Source organism: Dermacentor albipictus, chromosome 7 (genome assembly GCF_038994185.2).
Source record: "Dermacentor albipictus isolate Rhodes 1998 colony chromosome 7, USDA_Dalb.pri_finalv2, whole genome shotgun sequence".
NCBI classification, from domain to species: Eukaryota; Metazoa; Arthropoda; class Arachnida; order Ixodida; family Ixodidae; genus Dermacentor; species Dermacentor albipictus.
In genome coordinates, this window is record NC_091827.1 from 33,084,852 (window position 1) to 33,108,867 (window position 24,016).

Genomic DNA, 24,016 nt, shown 5'->3' on the forward strand with positions numbered 1-24,016 from the left:
GGGACCGCGTATTCAAACATGGCTCGCACTGAACCACGGCTCATTTTGCAAGTCGTCGGGCGGAGCCTGGGACGAAATAGAAAAAAATAAAAATAAAAAAGAATACCCGGAACTTTTTTTGTTGTTGGCGTTACCCTTTTATTTCTGTTCTTTCCGTTTCGTCGTACAGACGAGATGGACCGAAAGGTAGGAAAAATAAAAAAAGAGGGCAATAATTGCAAGAAGCGACACGAACGAACTGCTTCGCGAGTTTTAGTGAAGTGGAGGGCGGTATTCCTTTGTGTCGTCGCTTTTTATAGAACTCTGACGAGACGACGAGAGAGACGAGAAAGAGCTTCGGGAGTTGCGTCGAAGATGGAGGAACAAAACGAAGTTGAGAATGTAATAGCGCGTCCCCCATCTTTTTCTTTTATTTCATTATGTAATCTCTCCCGGAGCATTCAACGTTGACGTTGTGGGCGTATTGTGCCTTGCGGCGCATCGTTAAGTGAGCAGAGATGGGCCACTTTGAAAACCAATAACGCGCGAGGCGATTTCGCAGATATGGGCACATCGCGCGTAGGACACAAAAGAACAAGAAAAGATTTGTATAGAAGTCGTAAAAGAGAAATGGACGCGCTCGGCGGCTAGATTTTAGTGCGCGCAATTGTCGATATTGTTGCGAAATCTTTCTTCTTTTTTCGTGTACGGCTAAATTTTTGAAATTATTGTACGTTGCTACGTACGTCACAGTTTGCTATGGTGAGAGATAACAGCGAGAAAGGGGTTCGGGAATTCGCCGAATTGGCTGAAAATTCCCGAAAGGTAACCGCCGATAGGCTATTGTAGCCCGAAGAAGAATTAACAAAGCTTTATTCGCAGGTCGTCATGGCAACAGTATGAGTTTAGTTTTCTGCCGACTGCGTTAAAAATAAATTGCAAGAATAATATAAATTTAAGGAAGAAAAAAGTTAACTAGGCAAGTTGAGGCGCTTTCGTGATAAAGACACACAGAAAATAGCACTCACGGACATGCTAGGAGAGAAGCTGGCAGGAAGAAATTTCTCTTTGCTTCGATGTAATATTTATTTGATTTCACGTATAAATGAAGTGTATCAACTATATTTCAATAATGAATGTAACGTTAATACATGCCTGTGTTGTCTCGTGTACGTCGTAAGGCCGTGACACGACCGTAACTTTTTATCTTAGCATCCCTTAGTTAAAAGAACCATGGCTAGCCGTTAACTTGCGGTGCGACAGCAAATATGCCCGCTATTGAACAAAACTGAGAAGCGTGCTTTGCCACATGCAGGGTGCAGCTGCGGGGCAGCATTAGCTGATCAAGCAAGTGGCTGTTGTCGATGCGTAAATGGAGGCTGCGTGTGTTTCGGCACACACGCACAGGTTTTGTTGTTAACAGAAGAGAATTGTTAGCGCATGGAACATGCACTGTAAATCGCTGCGAACACAGCGTACCGTATGCGACCGTAGCCGGACTCCACAGCTGACTGTGTAACTTTATGAGACACGTGACTTGAGCTGGTCCGGTATCCCTAGGGTCGGGTGCGGTATCCCTGGAAACAAATTTAGCACAGCACGAGAATACGGGGATATCAGCAAGCTGACAAACTGCGGCCACGTGAGTGTCCACTCACAGTATCCACGCACCATGCTATTTCTGTTCAGAAAAAAGAAATGAATGATTTGAGTTCCCACTGGGTACAAAGTAAATTGGACGATGGAAGTAAAGAAGCTTCTCGCTGCTTCGCTATTTTGCTTCTCTCATTTTTACGATGCAAGGAAGAAGCAGTTCAGCGTACTCTTCGGAAAAAAAAAGAAACGCAAACTCTGGGGCAGATATCGCAGTCTCGACACCACAGCGAAAGAGAAGGTGGTATCGCCGTAACTCCGAGAAACGGATGAGTACGCTGGTTAGAAACGAGTCAACCAACCAGGAACTGGAAACCCGCGATTTTTGTTTTCTGTGAGTGTTCAACCACTACTGCTTCCCTCTCCAGCACGTCTACCACCACTAAAGAAAACAAAGACAAAAATAAAATAAAAAATAAAAAGTAACCACATTGAAAAATGGACGGAAGGCAGACTGTAGCTGGCCAGGAGACTCGCAACTCCTATCGCATTGAAACAGACAGGCTGGCATCGAAAGAGATACCGCGATGCGCTGCCGATGAGGGACACTGGTTTCGCTACATTTCTGGCCAGGAAAAACAATGACGACCACAAAAAGCAGCAGCAGAAGCGAGAAAGAGAAACACAGAATGTTGGAGAAGAGAACCATCGACAAGTGCATTGGAGTGGAGAGAAGAAAGGCGCTAAACTAACGAGGTAAACAAATACTTCAAGTGGCATCGCAGCCCGACAACTGTCTCGTTCTCCTAATCTCGCGCAGAGAGTTGGCCGGCTCTAGAAAGGCAGCAACGACAGCGGGTTAAAGTTGTGCCACACCGAGTGAAAAACGGGCAAAAAAGAAAGGAGTGAAGACAATGAGAGAAAGATCGAAAATATATAGGTGGTAGCCATTTATGCCGAAGCTTTATCTCAATATGTCCTACCTAAGTACACGGGAACGAAGAAATCGTTTTGTTCGCTATCGACTGCGGCGAACTTGATTTGATGAGGTTTGTTACGTTTAAAAGTAAAGTTAGAATCTACTGTCTTTAGAAAAATATAGTTTTGATGTAGTTCACCACAGTGTTTAAATAAGTTGCTGAACATAAAAAGAAATAAATGAAGAAACTCAAGCATGTATGTATGTATGTATGTATGTATGTATGTATGTATGTATGTATGTATGTATGTATGTATGTATGTATGTATGTATGTATGTATGTATGTATGTATGTATGTATGTATGTATGTATGTATGTATGTATGTATGTATGTATGTATGTATGTATGTATGTATGTATGTATGTATGTATGTATGTATGTATGTATGTATGTATGTATGTATGTATGTATGTATGTATGTATGTATGTATGTATGTATGTATGTATGTATGTATGTATGTATGTATGTATGTATGTATGTATGTATGTATGTATGTATGTATGTATGTATGTATGTATGTATGTATGTATGTATGTATGTATGTATGTATGTATGTGTGTGTGTGTGTGTGTGTGTGTGTGTGTGTGTGTATGTATGTATGTATGTATGTATGTATGTATGTATGTATGTATGTATGTATGTATGCATGCATGCATGCATGCATGCATGCATGCATGTATGTATGTATGTATGTATGTATGTATGTATGTATGTATGTATGTATGTATGTATGTATGTATGTATGTATGTATGCATGCATGCATGCATGTATGTATGTATGTATGTATGTATGTATGTATGTATGTATGTATGTATGTATGTATGTATGTATGTATGTATGTATGTATGTATGTATGTATGTATGTATGTATGTTACAGACAGACAGATATACACTCAAAGAATCGGAAAATTGTAATTAAAGCCCAAGCAACGATAACAAGGTAAAACGAAACTGCCGAGTAAGGACAAATGGGATATATTTGGAGTGAACAGAAGGATTCAGAAGGGACCGCATTACAAGCTGCTCACGTGTGGCTCTGTCGTGACGTCCCCTTTAAGGAAAGCTACCGTTTGTCGACGGCTCACGGTATCACTCTAACCAATATAGCCCGACGCGAGAGCTTTTTCTATAGAACCGCATGGCAAACCCGTTCGCAATAATCGAACTTCCCACTTTGGGGAAAGAAATCTTCCCCCCCTTCCTTCGTCCATAATGCAGTAATGGGGAATTCAGTGAGGAGGAGAACCAGACGGTGCCAGCGCGGAATGAGGAATCGCTCGGCGCGATATCCCCTTTTCTGCCTGTATACTTACCGCCCACTGCGATGAAAGCTGCGCGGGACAGGTTCGGAAATCGGATCACGTGTGCGATACCCGCGGTGTGGCGTTGCTTTCCAATCCAAGATTGGGAGATTGGGAAAGGGGATGAGAGGATAAGGGAAAGAAAGGAAAATAAAACGATGGAGATTGCAATACTATGGCATATACCCACAACCCAAAAGCGGCGTTTACATTTAAAATAAATAAAGTTATGAAACACAAAGACTTACCACATTGGGTAGCACAGATACGGGATAGCGCACGCGCGAGCCAGTGTACTTTGAATGAAATTGACAAATTCAAGGCATTACATTAACCGCTTCGCGAGAGCTTCCCTTCACATAGATTCCAACCATGTGCGTTGAAACTACAAAATGTTTCGGAGATGAATGGCGACGTTAATGCTATTGCAATATTTACTACGATGGGCGTGCAGCGGTTGACGACATGTTTCCTGTGTTATTATCAATATTGTGATGATTATTGTGATGATCGCGACGGTGGAAGGACGGAGACGGAGGCCGAGTTGGGATATGTACAAATGTACAATGTGCACTGAAGAGCTTGTGCACTTCAGTGCACAAGCTCTTACAAGCTCTCGTACAATGTGCACTGAAGAGTGGGAGAGAGAAAGTGAGAGAGAGAGGGAGGGGGAGAGTGTGTGTGGTAGAGAGAAAGTGAGAGGGAGGGGAGAGAGTGCGTGCGCGTGAGAGAGAGAAGGTGTGCATGTGTGTGTGTGAGAGAGAGAGAAGGTGTGTGTGTGTGTGTGAGAGAGAGAGAGAGATAACAGCGCGTTATAAGCGAGTTAGAGTTTGCGAGATGGGATCAGTAGAAAAGAAAAAAAGAATGCAAGTGCCTCGCTCACTTGGAAGGTGCGGTCGACTTGTGCAAACAAGCCGAACGCAAGGCAGCGGGAGTCTGGGAATATTCCCAGATCCTTTTGCTCTTCGATGTGAACTCTGAGAGCGCGCATGTTAGCAGGACTGACTCGCAGGGTTAAGCAGCGGTGAGAAAAAAAAAGCATAAATAAATAAGGAGACGACTGGCGCCAGTTTTCACGAGGGCTGCAGGGGGTTGGAAACAAACAGCAGAACGCGCAGGCAAGGAACAGCGATGTTAGTGGAAGCTAAGGAAAACGAGATAGAAATGAAGAATACTCTTAAGAAGAAGCTCAAGTGCTTTCTCTAAGTACACGGGAAAGGAGAAATCGTCTTTCTTTTTTTCGGTGTCTACTACATTAAGTTTCACGTTTGGTATCCATTACATCACTTTTGATAAAATTAGTCGCATTTAGGAGAACAGAATACAATGTATTGGCCCTTGGAGTACATTGTTCTTGTTCAGGCCATTACCTTTTTTGTTAAATAATGTGTATGTGATAAATAATGAAAATGGCATAATTAAAAAGACACCCTCAAGCACCAAATTTACATCTGGGCAGCAAAAAAAAAACTTCCCAATTACGTAAAACAGCACCCATTAAAGCAATCTAAACGGACAAAGTTCGTAAAGAGTTTTAGATAAACGGACACAGGAGGCTCGCATTGCGCTTGCATACGCAAGCCGTCTGAGTTTCAACAAAACGCTAGCAGAGACTTCGAGTTCTTGGGCCTCTTTATATCCCCCTTCTCCCTTCCCCCCGTGTAGGGTAGTCGACCAGACGCTTTTCTGATTAACATTTCTGCCTTCTCCCTTTCTTTTCTCTCTTCATGGGTTTTCGGGTACGCAAGAGGCCTGCGGCCCCCAATTTCGAAGGTCCCCTATGTAAAGTACTACACCACCAATTTTTCCGTAGGGCTTTATGCAAAACCTTCGCAAACGTTGTAACAATCTTACGTAAGCTGTAAACTCACGTAGCTCGTTTGTCCGCCGCCTCGGCTTGCACTATGTCCGATATCGTACTATGTCCGATACGGCAATATGTCAGATACCGCACTGTGTCCGATACGGCAATATGTCCGATACCGCTCTATGTCCGATACCGCACTATGTCCGATACCGCACTATGTCCGATACCGCACTATGTCAGATACTGCTCTATGCACTATGTCCATTGTGAAAAATTATACCGCGTCTTTGAACGACGCAGCTCAAAAAAGATGAGGCACCGGCTAGTTCCAAACGGACACGCGGAAAGCAGACTTCCAACTGATTTTATTGCCAGCAGGTGACGCGTAAAGTACGTGCTACATATTGTTGTAACTCATTCTGTTTGTTGAGTTTCTTATCAGGCACTATGACTAAGATTGACACGCGGTCAGATTTACCAGAACAGTAGGCCCTCCACAACCTAGGATGTAGTTAAAAAAACAACAACGACAACAATAAGAACAAAAATAAACAAAAATACAGCGTAGCTAAAGAAAGGGAAATCATCAAAATTGTAAAAATGTAACAATGAAAAAACACAATAGAAATAAACTGTGCCAGAAAAATTGCATAAACAATAAAAAGGTTCCGCATTACAAGCTGCTCACGTGCGACGTTGTCTTGACGTCCCCTTTGAGGAAAGCTACGCCTGGTGACGCCTCACGGTATCCCTCTAACCGATGTCGCACGACGCGTGTGCTTTATCTATAGCTGCGCATGGTAAACCCTCTCGCAACAATAAACCTTTCCGCTTCTGGGAAAAAAATATCTTTTTACACCCTCCCTTATCCTTTTTCCCAAATGCAATAATGGGGAATTCAATGGAGACGAGATCAAGAAGGTGCCAGCACAGCACGTTGAATCGTTTGGCGCGATATCCCTTTTCTGTCTGGATGCACCGTCAAGAGCGATAAAAGCTGTCTAGGACAGGTTCGGCAGTAGGATCACGTGGGTGATACCGGCGGTGCGGCGTTGCTTTCCCATCCGAGATTAGGAGATAGGGAGAGGAGGCGAAAGAATAAGGGGAGAAAGGGGAGAAAAATAGATGGAAGGGAACTGATAAGGAACCGGCGTTCTGCCGTTCACAAGAAAGAAAGTGAAGAACTTGAAACTCTTCGTGAATGACCAGAGGCATTGAAGTTGTATACGCAAGCGTCGTTTCCTTGGTGTGACCCTAGATTGCCAGCTGAGATGGGCCCAACACGCATCCACCCTTGAAGGACGAATAAACGCTACCAGAAATGTTCTACGTCGCATTGGGGTCACGAAGTGGCGTGGAACATCGACGTCACTACTCCCCGTTCACTGCCCGCTCTTTCGCCAAATCATTTCCAATTTTGTGCCAGTTATTTATAACGTGTCGCTGACTTCACTCCACCAACTTCAGCCGCTACAAGCACGCAGCCTGCGGGCATGTCTGGGATTTCCGCAAGCAGCGTCAAGTTCACTGACACTAGCAGACACACAAGAACTTTCCTTCAATGCGGCCCGGAACGCGGAAACGTTTCGCCATCTTTTTCGACTGGTCCCCCAACACTCGTCACACCTACTCGTTTCACGTATTGCGAGTCGAACCGGTATACAAATAAACGGTGTGCTCGAACAGGACGTTCCGCAGCTTCCAATTTCGGCCCGCTGCTGTCCTGTCGGGAATGCTATGCCTTGCTGATAACGCGCATGCCGTTCGTTACTGGGAAGTGCCAGGCTCGCAGCGTTAAAGAAAGGAAATGCGGACAAGACAGATGACGTTTATCGTTGTGTGGCAAGATACGACTCAAAGGGCGCAAGCTTTTCTTAGAGTGTAGTGTGTTTGACGGCTCTTTTATCTAAAATATTTTTAAACGTTATTTAATGCAAGCATTTATGTGTGCTCCATGTTTTATCCTGTATTGTCAATCAAGCGAAAAGGGGTGGCCGTATCCAGCAGAGGCTCCTCAACAACTCCACTGTTTATTTTTATCTAAATGAAAAAATTGCAACACACCTAAACACTTCTTATCAGTCGCGAATTCAAAAGCATCGCTGTCCAATCGAACGCTGCTGCGCGTTCCCTCGAGTTTTGGGCTGCGAGCTCGTTTTCGAATTTTGCTCGGGGGGATGTAATCGAGTTTTGCGATTAAATTGGTACAGGCTACTTCTTGTTTCTTTTCGCGTACAGTTTTTACGTGAGCGCGTTAACTGTAGACCGCAATCGTTTGGACGATATCGCCGAGAAGTCAAAGACACCGCACGCCACCGACGTCCTGTTTTTTGCCGCAATTGAACCCTCACAAAAGGAAGACACATAAAGACAACACGGGCGGCACTTCCAACCCCAACGCCAATTCCAATTCCAATTACCGCGCCCGTGTTGTCTTTATGTGTCTTCCTTTTGTGAGTGTTCAATTGCGGCAAAAAAACATGTCGTTTAGCAAGCACCAACTAGGCCAACAAGCAGTTCTGTTGCAACCGTCGTCCCGATTGACGAGAGACCGAGGATGCAGCGGCGGCCACCGACGGGGCGTCAACGCGTCGCCGCATCGGCTCCGTCGAGGCGAGCCGGTGACGTGGCGTCGCGGCGATGCCCTCTCCCCTCACGCAACACCTGGCGCGCTATCGCGGAAGCGGGTGTTCCGTTTCACCCACTCTGCTTCGTCGAGGGCCGAACCAGGAAGCGCGAACCAGCGTCAGGACCGGTGCCCCTTTCGCTGTTACAGACACCGCGGGCGTTTTCGCTCAACGGTTCACTTCACGTTCTCGCATGAAAAGAAAAGGACACACACAAAAAATGACCGAACCTCGGTTTTGCTGTTCAATGGATGAGTAACTGTGTTGAACGTGAGACAGAAGAGTTAAATCAAGTCCAACTTGCTTCAAAAAAGCATGTTGGGGTTATCTGCAAACGCTACCATACATATTGCAGCAGGAATGTGGTTTAACGAGAGAGCGATTCGGGCGAGTCTGCATTGTAGTGTGACCATATGTGGGCGCACAACTGCTCCAGTCTATTTATTCAAGGAGGAAGAAGCATGGGAGATCGTGCTTCATAGCGAAGACCCGGCGGCACAGGCCAACATTATCCGTCTGGCAGCCGAAGCGGCAAACCACTTCGTGTACTAACCCCTGCCCCTTAGGGTGACATCGGGCTCCCCGGACGCCTACGAGTGGTACCGGAGCTCAGGTGTCAACCCTTACGGACAATAAAAGTTTTCTCACTCACTCAAGGCACGCCTTGAATAGACTGGATGACAGGCCATTTACGGAAGCGAAGATTTTGGGAGCCTGGCCTCACAGTTCATTAGCCCAGAAAGCAGTTCGAGCGCTTTTTCAGTACCTGAAGGCAACAGACTTGAGTGCACGACTATAGACATCCTACACCTAAGTTCTCTCTCTCTCTCTTTCACTCCCCATTCCCCTCCCCACGTGTAGAGTAGCAAATTGGACTCAGTTTGGTTAACCTCCCTGCCTTTCCTTCTTCCCTTCTCTCTCTCTCTTCTGACTCAGTCGGTAACTCATGTCGCTTTTTTGTTTGCTGCACTGATATCAGCTAAAAAAAGTAAAAAAAAAGTTTGAGCACGAAGTTTTAGAGTTTAAGAAGTCAGAAAATGACAGAGAGAGCTTCTAAAAGCACTAACATAGGGTAACCTCGACGAAGGAAAGAAAAAAAGAGGATGCAGTAATCAAGGTTTGAACATGTTAACTAACGGCCGTCCCATTCGCACGGAGACAGCTTAGATTTATTTGGTGGACGTGGCCAGTATACCTTCTTCGCACCGCAGCGCTCGAACCGAGGGCTTTTAATTCGTCGAGGAGGCTTCCGGCCACTACGGTACTGTTGCTGCGACTTGGATGAGGCAAGAGAAAAAAAATTTTCGCTGGTAAATGTGATCCCTTACTGATACGGAAACGACGGCTGAAGGTCTATAAGAGGCAAACTTCTGGCTGGCGTCTATTTATTCTCATATGCGTTTATCTTCTATTATTTTTTCTGCACGCACACACTCCCACTGCATACATTCACGTTGGCACGTAGAAGTGGAACATATCTGCAAGAGTTAGTCACGTACCGGAGACGCACTGTACTGTAATCTTTTTTTAGGTCGTACGTCTGCTTATCATTTTGCGAGTTGGTTTCAAAGCCTTGAACGAGTCGTCTGCTCGCGTCGGCGCTTGCTATCGTCTGTCCATTACGCCGTCGTGATAGAAGGTGAACTAAGCAAGACGTATAGCATGATCCGGCCGCAGAAACCTGTCGCATTCGCTAGTGCACTTAGATTTAGGAGCCCGTTAGACAAGCCCGGTTGATCAAAATTAATCCAATGTCCACCGCTACCGCGTCCCTCATAATCATATCGCGTTTCTGGCCCGCCTACCCGTAAATAATTTAATTTAGTATCTTTCTGTAATGTTTTCTTTTGCGTACCCCAGAATTAATTTATTTTGGTGTCTTTTTTAAAATTTTTCTTTTGTGCGGCAATTGCCACAGTAATGGTTTGTAGTGCTAAGTCACCAACTGTAATGAGAGTTACCTTGCCATTTGAACATGACACTTTGAAACCTGTTTACTGTCAGGAGCCGGTGTTGTGAGTACTGACGTGACGTCAGCTAACAAGCGAAAGGACTCAAAATAATTAGACGAGAGTATAGAAAGAAAGGAAAAACGCGTGCTTGTCTGTGTATCTAGTCTTAGGTTTGTTAGAAAATTAATAATTCGAATTCTCAGGATTAAGTACGCCATTAGAAAAGAAAACACTCAAGGTGAAGTGTCACCGAAATCTGCAAACGCACGAAGTGCGAAATCATTGCTTATCCCTGGGAAGCCCGCGCCCGAGTGCTCTTACTCACCGACTGCTTTGGTCATACGGCCGGCCTTGGGACTCCGACCTGGGGGCGGACTGGTGCGTGTTCCTTGATTGACATGTCGACGCGGCGTCACTTTAATCCCGGCTGCAGATTTCTACTTTAGTCTTTAGATTTGTCCTGTTGCAGTGTTCTACTTTGGTCTTTAGATTTTTCCTGTTGCAGTGTTCTACTTTGGTCTTTAGATTTGTCCTGTTGCTCTTCTTTACTCTTTCCTTTTTCTTCCCCTCCTTCCTATCTTCCTTTTCTGTGTTGCTGTCACCTCCCTTCAGAAGAGTAGGCAGGCGTTGTGCCCCTTCCGGTGGCAGTTGCCAGCCTGCTCCTCGCTTTCCCTTTCCTGTTACCTGTGTATATGTGTATATGTGTGCAAAACAAATAATAATCATTTGACCGGGCCCTTCGGCCTTCGCCAACCTCCCCAGCTGCTCAAGAAGTGCCGTGGAACACTCCCCTTAACAGCTTCGCTGTCAAAAAAAGAAACAACAACAAAAACGTAAAACATAATAAACAAAGACCAAAATGAAGAAGGAAAGGGCAGCGAACGAAGCGGCGGTGTTGGGAAACTAGGTGAATCCGCGAGAAATGGCGATGAAAGGGGAAACACACACACGGTGCGAGGGGATCGCGGCAGCGAATCGGAGGCGAAGATTATATCGCGCGAACGAAACGAGGGTGGCGTCAATCGAGGGTGTCGAAAGACGGGACACACACACGTCAGGTTGGGCAGCCGACTGTGCTTACCTTTCTTTGTCGGGCGGGGATGTGGTCATCGGGCGAAGAAAAGGGGCAGACGCTAAAAGAAGAAAAAAAAAAAGAAGCGAGATACAGAAAGAAAGTTTTGTGGAAGTGAAGCTTTCGACACCGATGACAAAAGCGAGCGAGTAAAAGACGGGATACGTAGAAGTAAACGGCAGAAAGAAATGTGGGCGAGAGCACTGGAAAATTTAAGCTGCTTTGATGCAAGTCTAACTGTGCTTGTATGTAGTGTCCCTATACTGCGAACGGCGGAACAAAGGTTTGGTGGATGGGCCGTAAATGGCTGGGATTGTGTTGTGTTGTATAAAAATAAACAAGGTAGGAAAGGAAATAAATGAATAAACAAGTAAATAACCCGCAAAATTGATATAATAGACGGTTCACTGTTACCGAAACCATTGGCGAAGTGCCACCGAAATCACACTGGCAGCGCCAAGAGTCAGAGGACAGTAAAATGCTCGAACTGCAAACACAGACGACAATGCGCAATTTGTCCCCACAAAAATACAAAGCAAGAAACTGCTAGGACCAATAAATGAATACAGAAGAAAGCGCATTGTTACTCAGAAACGTGGCGAAATATCACCGAAGGCGTGTCGAAATGCCACTAAAGAAATGCAGGCGCTGAACGAGAACTTGGTGAAAAAAACGGAGATAGATGGAGAGAGAGAGAGATCATAGAGACAGGGAAGGAGAAGAGAAGGCCGTGGAGCGCGGCTTCCTCGCCAGATGGCGCAAGAAAAAAAAAACGAGAACGGAAATAAAGAAGGCCCCCCTATCGGCGACAAAGTGAGACAACCGTAATAGAGCGCACTAGCATGACACCGACAGTGCTGCCACCGTTGCTCGGCGATGGGCATCACTCCGTGGAGATATGATCTCCATTTACAGCTCGAAAGAAAGCAGCTCTATTGGAGAGAGAGAGAGAGAGAGAGGCGCTCCCGTAGCTCTGGCCATACTGAAGGCGCCGTGCTGCGTCGCAGTTCACGGCTTCGCGTTTGTCTTGGATGAGCCGATTATCGACGTTGTCACCTCCATTATCATTACGCTGTAGCGCCGCGCGGCTTTCAAAAGAGGGCGCTGGTGCGAGAGCGGAATGGCCGCGCGAGTGTATGTGTGCACATATCTATTACATTCATGCACCCACCTCCTTCCAGAAAGCGTCGCGGTGCCGCAGTACACGGATCGACTCAAGGCATTACACTCAATCATGGCGCAAAGGGAAGGGACTGTCGGACGAGGCACGCGACTGGCGTACTGAGCGGCCGTACCCCTGACTCACACGAAGTAGCTGTAGAATCTTGAAAACAAGGCAGCACAGGGCTGCTGAGGTAGAGAGAGATTAAGATTAGATAGATAGATAGATAGATAGATAGATAGATAGATAGATAGATAGATAGATAGATAGATAGATAGATAGATAGATAGATAGATAGATAGATAGATAGATAGATAGATAGATAGATAGATAGATAGATAGATAGATAGATAGATGGGTTAACAGACAGACAGACAGACAGACAGACAGACAGACGGACGGAAGGACAGACGGACACGCATACAGGCAGACAGCCACCCCCTTCCCCCCCGGGCTGGGAAAAAATTTGAGAAACGCTGCGGTAAACCCCGCTGCGTGAACACTGCTATTTGCTCCGATTACGGGTGCAAGCAGCAAAGCTTTCCCTGGGCATAGGCAGGCTTTCAGCCCAGTTGTATCACTTTCACGTGGGCAGTTGTGAATGTGGCGCCGTATCTCTTGTACCTGAATTCTTTGCCTCCGTCCTGCAAGTAGCGCGCTTTTGCATTTTTTTTTACAACTAGTTACGCCAACCCGCCTCAGCTCGCCCACTGAATTTTGTGGTGTTTAACGTCCGAAAGCAATTACGCTGGAGCTACAAGGGACGCCCTAGTGACGAGATTTTGCATTTGATTTCGAACACCCGGAGTTCTTTAACGTTCGACCGAGGAGCGCGGTACGCTCGAGAACGTTTGCATGGCTCTCCTATCGAAATGCAGTCGCCTTGGTTTCTGAATCGCATCCGCGACCTCCTGCTCAGCAGCGGGACGGCATAGTCACTGAGCCATCGCAACAGCTGACGAAGAGGGAGAGAGGCAAAAAGAAAGATGTCAGGTAGGCGTAAAGAGTAACAAATTAAGAAAGAGTGAAGGCGAGAAAGTTGATACACGTTGAATCGTATAATGAGAAGCCGTTGGGTTATAGTTGGTATAAAAAGCGTAGCCGGTAAAGGTGGGGTGCAAATTAAGACGTACAGAGACGAGGGCACTCGTCTTGTATACTTCGTCTGCGGGGCATGCGACTTTGCGCCCACCTTTTAATAGCTAACAGGTAGAAGTTAAAGCTTACTGATTCATAATATCTTACATAAAAAAAACGAGCACATATATTTGTATAATAATAATATATAATAATATATGGGGTTTTACGTGCCAAAACCACTTTCTGATTATGAGGCACGCCGTAGTGGGGGACTCCGGAAATTTTGACCACTTGGGTTCTTTAACGTGCACCTAAATCTAAGTACACGGGTGTTTTCGCATTTCGCCCCCATCAAAATGCGGCCGCCGTGGCCGGGATTCGATCCCGCGACCTCGTGCTCAGCAGCCCAACATATATTTGTATAGTATAGAGCATTAGGAGACGCTAAAGTAACAAAACTTGGCAGGCGGACGTCCCGTTTGGTGAAAAAGATAGAAAGACAAGATGCTAGAATGAACGATGAAGGACTGACAAAGAAAGAAAGAAAGAAAGAAAGAAAGAAAGAAAGAAAGAAAGAAAGAAAGAAAGAAAGAAAGAGAGAAAGAAAGAAAGAAAGGTAATTGAATCGCTTACACGAGGCAGGCGCGCAGAACACACTCCCGATTCTCGTCCCTTCGTCGCGCTCCATCGAGTAAATTATATCGTTCTTCCAGGAAGCCGGCAAAGAGAAGGCATTGCGATCGCACACAATAAAAAGAATAACGCCAATATCGAAGGCTCAGTAAGAAAGAGAACGGATCAACTTATGACACAAATGCACATGTTTCCTCCAAGACGGTGCCTCGGCCTCATTTTTAGCTGTATAGTAAGTTGTCCGCCCTAACCGACCGCTGCTTCCCTAATATCCTTTCTCAAACACAATTGCAGTTGAGCCGAAGTCCTACCCCGCCTCCCCATCTCTTCCCAGCCAATATCTTCTCTGTACTAACTTCATTCAAACTCTCTCTATTTTCATTCAAACTATACCGCTTTTCGAATGACGTCATTGTTGTTGCTATTGTAGTAGTTGTTGTTGGGCGTCTCGGCGCAAGATAAATCGGCTATTTATTCCGAAACCTGTCCGGGCCTTTATTTCTCCCGCGCCGGGGTTTCGAAGCTTTCCAATATATAATGCGAACCTCTAGGGAACAAACACACTCTACTTAATTCTGCGTTCTCTTCTCCCGTTTTATTTCATAGCAGATAGATGTTCATGGAACGAGACGTAGTTTTTTCCCCTTTCCTTTTCTGTAGGAAGGCACACTGCGGGTAGGATACGTTGGCTGCGCGTTTACAATGCCTGCCGCAGAAAGAGCACAGTTAATTTTTTTTATAGCGTATTGCGCAAAGTGCAATAAGAAAACAAGAGTACAGAGTACCTTCAAAGTAATTCAACGCCTGTATATGCCCTGATCATCCTTGTTTGGGAGAACGGTTTCTTTTTCTGTTTTGCAAGTGCGCTGCTTCACCAAAATCTGCGATTACATGCGACGAACATCTTCGTTCCCGTACATGCTTTCAGGACGGTGACCAGGACACTATAAATTAAAATTAAATTATGGGGTTTTACGTGCCGAACCACTTTCTGATTGTGAGGCACCTCGTAGTGCGGGACTCCGGAAATTTGGACCAACTGCAGTTCTTTAACGTTCACCTAAATCTAGGTACACGAAATCTAAATCTAAGTGTATCGAAATGCGGCCGCGGTGGCCGGGATTCGATCCCGTGACCTCGTGATTAGCAGCCCAGAACCATAGCTACTAAGCAACCGCGGCTGGTGGCACTATAAAACGCGGTAACCTTTATGGTAGCTGCAATTATAGACACACTCCAGGGCACGTTAGCGCCATCGGCGCCGTGCTGTCCACGTGTTGTCACGTGTGCAGCTCTTGTGCAGCATGTTGGATGACACTTGAATATGGTGGGGGCGCGAAAGAGGCAGCCGATAGGAGGCTGATGCCTCGATGGGCGCTGCTTCACCGAGAGCGCCCAGTGTTACAGGTCACGCGATCTGCCGAGTTTCTTTTTTTTTTTGGAGGGGGGGGACGCGGCAAAAACAAAATGTAAATGAAGAGAGCAACTGCACGGAACTGTCGCGTTGGGGCACGAATGCTCCCGCTCTCCGCTGCCTGCGCCCAAAAATTATACCGAGCCTTTGTTAAGTGGAGTCGGTGACTACAAGAGAGTACGACGGACGCTTTGAGCGCATCATGGTTTCAGAGGCAGCGCGCGTAAACATAAGTGGCGCAACTTCGCATCAATTCGCATCAAGTATCTTAATAGAATGTTATTTGATAAATTTATGAGCAATTGAAGATAATTACGTATATCCGTTATATACTCCATATTCACATATGTCATTTGTACTGACTAAACACGCTGCTTTGTATCACTGATTGTACATTTCGCCTCACACATTTTCACTTATACATTCGTACATTGCGTACACTAAAATGTACAAACGTTATTTTTATGTCCCCGTTGTCGCGAATACGGGCAAGAACCTTGTCAAGCTGCAAAAAAAGCAGCTTTTAGTTCTTGTCGCAGCGTTCACTTTTTGTAAATGAATGAATGCGAAAATAAAGATTGATTGATTTCTTGCTTGCTTGATAGATAGATAGATAGATAGATAGATAGATAGATAGATAGATAGATAGATAGATAGATAGATAGATAGATAGATAGATAGATAGATAGATAGATAGATAGATAGATAGATAGATAGATAGATAGATAGATAGATAGATAGATAGATAGATAGATAGATAGATAGATAGATAGATAGATAGATAGATAGATAGATAGATAGATAGATAGATAGATAGATAGATAGATAGATAGATAGATAGATAGATAGATAGATAGATAGATAGATAGATAGATAGATTGAATTCTATCCGCAAAGAGCGTTTACTTCCTCATTACCGTGCACCCGCGGATGCGCGGAGGCCAGCGCCGTCTGACGGTGTTGCAAGGAACCCAGCAAGGCGCTCGACGCGCCAGGTTCGCCGAGATTGGTTCACCTATCCGGTAAGGGAGGAGCCGGGCCGCAGTTCACACGGTGACGAGACCCGGCGAGGTTGGCAAAGAAGAGCTCCGCTTTTACTATGTCCTCAATTTTTATTTAAACTCCACCGTTATTCCATGCTTCTGCTGCCGCTTTTTCCCGGGGCGTGCCAATTGCAAAGCCAATCTAACTTCATCGCTAGATGTAGAAGGGGCCTCTGCATCCCGTTTATCGCTACTTCCAACGAAGGTTGCGCGGCTGCTTGGATATTTTACAGGTCAGTATATATTTATTCTGCCGCTTTTACTGCACCATCGAAATTGCTGATTACGTTATCTTGCTAATGCTTCGGCGCACACATCCTGCTTGGATAGTTGAATATCGCTTGCTTTCTTGTTTACTAGCTTTGAAAGTCAGCGCATTCAATATGATGTTTTGAGTGAGACACTTTCATGTTTTGTCGTTGTTTTTCTTATCAGGTATTTTGTTACTTGGGAGAGCTTACCTACTGGTTTCCTTCTTGCCTTAAGTTCCACTTCAATTGCTGCTCCTGAAATCAGCCTACCTACGGTTTCATTCATTACCTCTATGTTATCGTCATCTTGCTGTTCTCAAGCTGCATATTTCTTTGCGAGCACCAGCCTGAACTCGCCTGCTTTGCCTCACTAACCTAAATCACTGCACTTCACCTTACCAAACACTTCTACATCCTGAATATGCTGAGATCGGCAGAGATATAAAATCTACTTCATTCCTTGTTTCTCCGTATGGGCTTTTCCAGGTCCACTTCCTGTTACTGCGCTTCCCGATGTCGGTATCCAATATTCGGAGTCCAGTCTCCCACGAATTCTAACAATATATCTCCTCTACCACTTCTAGAACAGATGCATAGGTTGCCCATTGCTTGTTCCCTAGGCTGCTCTTTCCCATCTTTTGCATAGAAGTCACCCATGAGTACAATACAGTGAGCTCGCACCTTTCTCATTTCTAATTTCTGTTTCTTCATCATCATTACTCGAGTTTGGACCATATGCTTGTGCTACCCTCTAATATACATCTGTTATTTAGATTTATTACGACGACTGCTACCCTCTCATTAATGCTGTAGAATTCATCAATGTTGCTCGCTACGTTCTTATGAATCAGAAATCCTATCCCGCATTCTCTCTTGTCTGGAAGATCTCTGTAGCAGAGGACATTGCCCTCAGTCAATACTGTATAAGCCTCACCAGTTCTTCTAGCCTTACTAAAGTCAATAATATCCCAGGCAATGTCTAATAATTCATCAAACAGACCTGCTAAGCTAGCCTCACTCGAGAGGGTTCGCGTGTAAACGTTGCCAGATTCAGTTTCCACTGGCGGCCTTTCTGGATACAGAGATTCCAAGTACCCTCTGCCGTGTCGCAGATATAGCGGCCTCCATATTCAGATGACCTGGTGCCGCTGGGGACTGAGGGGCAAGAGCCGTGATGGATGTAGTGGCCGAATACTGCACCAGGCAGGGCAATTCGTGTTCTCTTAGAAATAGAAAGATAGCTAAAGTAAGGTGCGTTGAACAACAACAACAACAACAACAACAACAACAACAACAACAACAACAACAACAACAACAACAACAACAACAACAACAACAACAACAACAACAACAACAACAACAACAACAACAACAACAACAACAACAACAACAACAACAACAACAACAACAACAACAACAACAACAACAACAACAACACTACAACAACAACAACAACAACAACACTACAACAACAACAACAACAACAACTCGCATGCTTTTTCTAGACGTCTTGTGGCTCGGCCACGTTGGGAAATGTGGATGGCGCAAACATGCGTACTTAAAGAAACCCGTTTTATGCGAGTCGTTGTTACGACGTCAACGTTACGCGAGTCGTTTTACAGGGAGTTGGCTATCCAATATCAGGTCTGGAAAACGTTGCCAGGTGGACCAGCGCGTTTGTCTAAGGCCAGCGATTGTGTGTGTGTTTGCGCGTGTGTGTGAGGCGGAAGCAGCAAGATGACAAAAAAGTTGGTGGTACTAGGAGGGTGATGGCATGACGACTGATTGTGCAGTCGTCATGCAGTCGTCAGGCTTAAAAAAATAAAGAAAAAAAAACGTTAGAACCTGACTTATTACGACAATTTTCTTGCTTCTTTTTTTTTTACACGCTGAACGTCTTGCCCCGGTAAGAGCGTTTTTCTTCGCGTATCGTGGGAGGGCAATCTATTATTACGACTGAAATTACTTTTCTCTTTGGGGTTCCTTTTAGCAACTATCCCCGCGAAGAAATAGAACGTGAGGAACGTCGGGTTCGTCCGAAGCAACGTTCCAGCCCTGTCGAGCATCGCAAAACTAGTACCGCTACGTTTTTCTTTATCTTTCTTTCTTTAACCTCGCACTTCGAGCAGTAGGAGCTTCGCTTTTCCGAACACCACTCGGCTACACGCTCGCGTACGCTGAGCATCGAAAGCAAAGTTTCCGAGCGGCGCGGGGTCTCGTTTTACGACGCCGGAGTGAGGCGAGTTTCCGGAGAGTTCTTTACTCACCGTAGCGCGTAGTGATCAAGAAAGAAAGAAAGAAAGAAAGAAAGAAAGAAAGAAAGAAAGAAAGAAAGAAAGAAAGAAAGAAAGAAAGAAAGAAAGAAAGAAAGAAAGAAAGAAAGAAAGAAAGATGACCAGTCGGGCGCAGAACATGCTTGTGCAAAAAGGAAGGGTTTATAACCTACGCGCGTTCCTCAACCAGAACCGTGTGGAGCCGTAAAAGGTGGAGCCGGAGTTCACCGAACAAGTAGGGCGTGTTTATTCGATTGCACGCACCACGTGCCCTATCTGATTGTAAGTTTTTTTCCGCGCAATGCCTTTGTTCGAAACGTGTTTGTAGAGATAGGTAGAGGAAGATATATTTTAGTTATCTTATCTGAATTTTTTTTTGGTATCAATATATTAATAACTAAGAGAGCCAGTAGGCAACGCCAGTAAGCGGCGATCACTCCTCAATTTATTTTCCTCTACAAAAAAATTACGACAGAACTGATTTCCCGAGGAGATGGAGGGAGGGTGCTGCTTGCTGCAGGCGGACCTAGCCTTGCAAAGATTGCCGGCAACTGCTCAGCTCGAACGCCACCTATCAACCGCGATACGGTTTGAAACACTACCCAGTTACAACTAACAACACCAGGTGTATAAAAAAAAACAAGTTGACACGTAGCCCAACACGTACCGCGTTTTCCGAACGCCGATGACCCACACGGGTCACTATGCACTTCCCAACCTTCTACCGCCGACGAATCTTAGGAGGAGCCGAAGCACTTCCCTCCTAAACATCCATTGACCTCGCGAGAACAAGGTATCACCCTATCGGCCAATCGAACAGCCCTGATAGTGTACACTGCCAGGTGCCCGAAACACTGCAACACGTTCTGTGCGACTGCCCAGCATATATACTGGAGCGAAGGACGTTAGACAGTTCCCTAGCCAGCGTTGGCAGACAAATACTGCCGGAGGAAGCTATCCTCGGCCCATGACCTGACACTGCAATTTCAGTGCGTGCAACAAAAGTATTGTTGAAGTTCCTGCAGGACACCAAGCTCGATGAGCGACTCTAGCGAGGCAACTGTCTCATGTACATAAGCACTCACCACTTCTCTTATCATCATCATCCATCCCAATACTTTCACTCCCCTTCCCTCTTCCCCGGTGCAGAGTAGCAGACTGGAGCGCACTAGCTCAGGTCGACCTCTCTGTATTTCCTATCAATAAACTCTATTCATTCATTCCACTTGAGTGTGGTGCCGTCTTCTGCGTGGGTTGTTATAATAATTTCCTCCCTCTGGCTTCAAATTATGGACACATCAGTATGTAATGCTCAATGTCACCAAGAACTTCACAATGCGCAGACGACAATTATGGGCCCAAGTCCCATCTTGCACCACCAAGGGGGAGTTTGCACTGACCCTGTACGGCTGGTATATAAGAGATCGGCATCGGTTCTGTTAAGCCCTTGGTCCACATGAAGTTGTTGCGGTGAAGACTACAACAAACAGAAGTGACTTGAGATGACCTTCTTTGTGTTCCCTCTTCTGCGTCCTGTGGAGTCTTCTTTGTTGGCGTTGGCTTGAGTTTCGGCTCTTTGTGAGCCAGAAAGTCAGAGGTAACGTTGCCTGCGGCACCGATATGAGAAGGCCACCCACAGGAAGCACGATCGCGATTCCGACTTTCCGCAGTTCTTTAACAGCGTGGAATGTACGGCGGATTCGCTTGTCAAGGGGAAAAAATCAGCCCAGTAATGATTGCGCAGCGCCGTCTTGTTGTCGGAAAAGAGAATTCATTCCACCGTCTTCATTCCGTCGTGATCGTGGGCGACCTCGGCGTGCGAGTGCTACGGTAAAGCGACTCGATTCCGGACAGAGTGTGTGTCGCACGTGGCCGAAGGAAAAGGAAGTCTCAGAGTAACCGCTAACAGATTTTAAATACACGTGACTTCAGCGATACGGTGCGTCACTTCGTTGCTTGAATGCTAATCGCATTACGGTCGACAGACATCGTCGTGAATGTCGTGACAGGACCAGGCACCAGCCTGGCTTTCTTTCTTTCTTTCTGCCTTCCTTCCTTCCTTCCTTCCTTCCTTCCTTCCTTCCTTCCTTCCTTCCTTCCTTCCTTCCTTCCTTCCTTCCTTCCTTCCTTCCTTCCTTCCTTCCTTCCTTTCTGCCTTTCTTCCTTTCTTTCTTTCCTTCTTTCTTTCTTTCTTTCTTTCTTTCTTTCTTTCTTTCTTTCTTTCTTTCTTTCTCTCTTTCTTTCTCTTTCTTTCTTTCTTCTTCATTATTGTTTTTATCTCTGCACGCACCGGTGAGTAAACAACTCTACTGAAACTCACCTCTCTACGAGCGGCATCGTAAAACGAGGCCCCGCCTCTCAGAAACTTTGCTTTCGACACTCAGGGCCCGCCAGTGTGTAACGGGGTGGCGTTCATAAAAGCGAAGCTTGCACTACTCGGAGTGCGAAGTAAACAGCCCTCAGCACACTTCATGCATTTGGTCTGCATTTTACCACAAAATTTGACCGTTAGAAACCACCGCCGTCATATGAAGGCGCGGAATATCAGCTTACCGTTCCGCATATTCGCACCAAGCGCCTTATACACCTGTGGCAGAGGCAATATCTTTGGTGGTAGAGCGTCTCGACAGAATGCATGATAGACGTCTCCGGTTGCACACCGGCGGCTCTGTGACACATAGAATGGGGCCAGTGCAGCTACGTTCAGTCAACCGAAAAAGTTTATGGGACGCAGGATCTGCCAAGAAGCTGAATTCTTGCGAAGCGTGGTCATACACCCTCGAATTAAATGTTCCGGCGCCTTCGCCAGCTACACAGTAATTCATTAAATACGAAGTGTCATGCTTTAACAGTGCGGGAATTCACATTTGAAGGGGAAACCGCATCTCGTAAACTTTTGGTGTTTACTGTACACGATGCATAGCGATGCCGAAGAAGATGCCGACTCGGTCGAGCGCGTTGCCACACTCGACCACGTCGCGTCTTCTACGGTGTGTGAAAGTGTCGCCACTGTAGCAGCCTCGCGGAAACTGAATTCCTATCAGCCTGAGGCCTGTACGCCCATGGAACGATGACGGAGCTGTGAGCATGATGGAGCCATGATAATGGAATGGCGACGACGAAGGAATGACGTCAAAGAAGAAGGAATGACGTCAACGAAGAAGGAATGACGTCGACGGTGTGACGAAGACGGTATGACCACGATGAGGTGAGTATACGAATGAATTACGAAGAAGGAATGAGGTCGATGGAACGACAAAGGCGGTAGGACGGTGACGGTACGGCGACAATGAAACGATGATTCCGAAATGGAGACGACTGTATAATGACATCACCGTGACGACAACGACATCGACTTGTGGACAAAATAAAGCTACAACTTCATATTCACTCAGGATACTGGTACAAGCGTGCCTCCAATTGGATTAAAGAAAGAACTGTTGAGTAGCAAAAAAATTGAATAAATAAATAAAACACGTCATTTAGCAACAGACAAGCTGTGGATGGTTTCCTCCTATATAACGTGCGAAAAACGGAGGCTTGAAATAAGTTTGAATGGAATGGCCTTAAACGTAGGCAAGAAAATAAATAAACGAAAAGTAAAGAAACCGAGAAACGAAGAGCAAGCTAACCTGATGTTTAGACAACGAAGTGGCCAAAACGGCCTTCAAACAGCCTTGACATAGCCGACAAGAGCTAGCAAGCTAGCCAAATGCTCCAAGAGACTCAGAAACGAAGCGAAAGCCTTGCCCACAAAAAAATAATAATAAAAAAGATTATAGATTGAGAACAGGCGAACTTTGGTTGAAGGGAAACAAAGTCGAGTATATATATGCCGTCGCACACATCTCGACCAAGCGGCAATCTTAGGCGAGTAAACAGAGCAAACTCAAAAGAACTCAAACGATGGAAACGCTGTAGAAGTGAAAATGCCATTTTGCAAAAAAAAAGAAAGAAAAGGAAAAGAGAAGATTGCCTTGAAAGAAACAGAACACACTGAAAAAGAGCAGAAAGAAATAAAGGAACAGAAGACGGAAAATGGACAGGAAAACGCAATAAGGAACAGAAGACACGAAAAATGGGCAGAAGACACGTAAATGGAACAGAAGAAGCAAAAAGGGACCACAAGGCACTAAAAAGGAGCAGAAGACGCTTAAATTGAACAGAAGACACGAAAAAGGAGCAGAAGGCACGAACTCACAGTGAAGAGCAGCAGATAGGAATCAAGCCTCCGAGTAGGCGTGGGAGGACGCGAGCGGGAACTCCGAGCAGCAGACGATAAACACGCCGGCGAGCAGCGGAAAATTCCGGAGAGTTTTACGCCGTCACAGTTGGGCTAAGGCGAAATCGCGGCCTGGAGCTTGGCCGAATGGCTCGTTTATTGCCTCGCAGAGAATCTCCTGGCGCCGTTCCGCGCTGTTCTGTTTGCCTCGAACTTCAGATGGAGAGAAGTCGGCCAGAGTCCGCGTATGCAGCCCGCGTGCGCTGAGCGACGACTGCGCTGGCGCCGATAAGTGCGCGCTTGGCCGTCCGTGACTTTGTCCAAGTTGGCTCGGACTTTGTTTGAGACTTCCGCATTATTACACGACCCTCTGAGCGTTTCTCATTCCCTCTTCCCCGTCACCAAAGAAATAGTAACGAAGATACGAGATATTTCGCTGTGTTCGCTGGAATGAAGAAAACAGTGGCGTTAGCCAACATGTGACGATGCCGTGTCGATATCATGACAATGTCTCATGAGTATTAGATGTTTATAGTGCTGCAAGTGCTACTTTGCTGTGTGGTGATGGTATGTGGTGACAGCATTTGGCTGTGATTGTATGCCTATGCTCCTATCTTTATCTC

At 45.7% G+C, this 24,016-nt stretch overlaps 1 protein-coding gene across 1 annotated transcript in view; it reads right to left on the reverse strand.

The window, feature by feature from the left end:
• LOC139047771 (ninein-like protein) overlaps window positions 1–24,016 on the reverse strand; it is a 354,545-nt gene that overhangs the window by 135,398 nt on the left and 195,131 nt on the right. Inside the window, exon 3 of the mRNA XM_070521842.1 lies at window positions 11,325–11,376. Within this exon, the coding sequence (XP_070377943.1) occupies window positions 11,325–11,376 (52 nt within the window). The remainder of the gene's footprint in view (window positions 1–11,324; window positions 11,377–24,016) is intronic.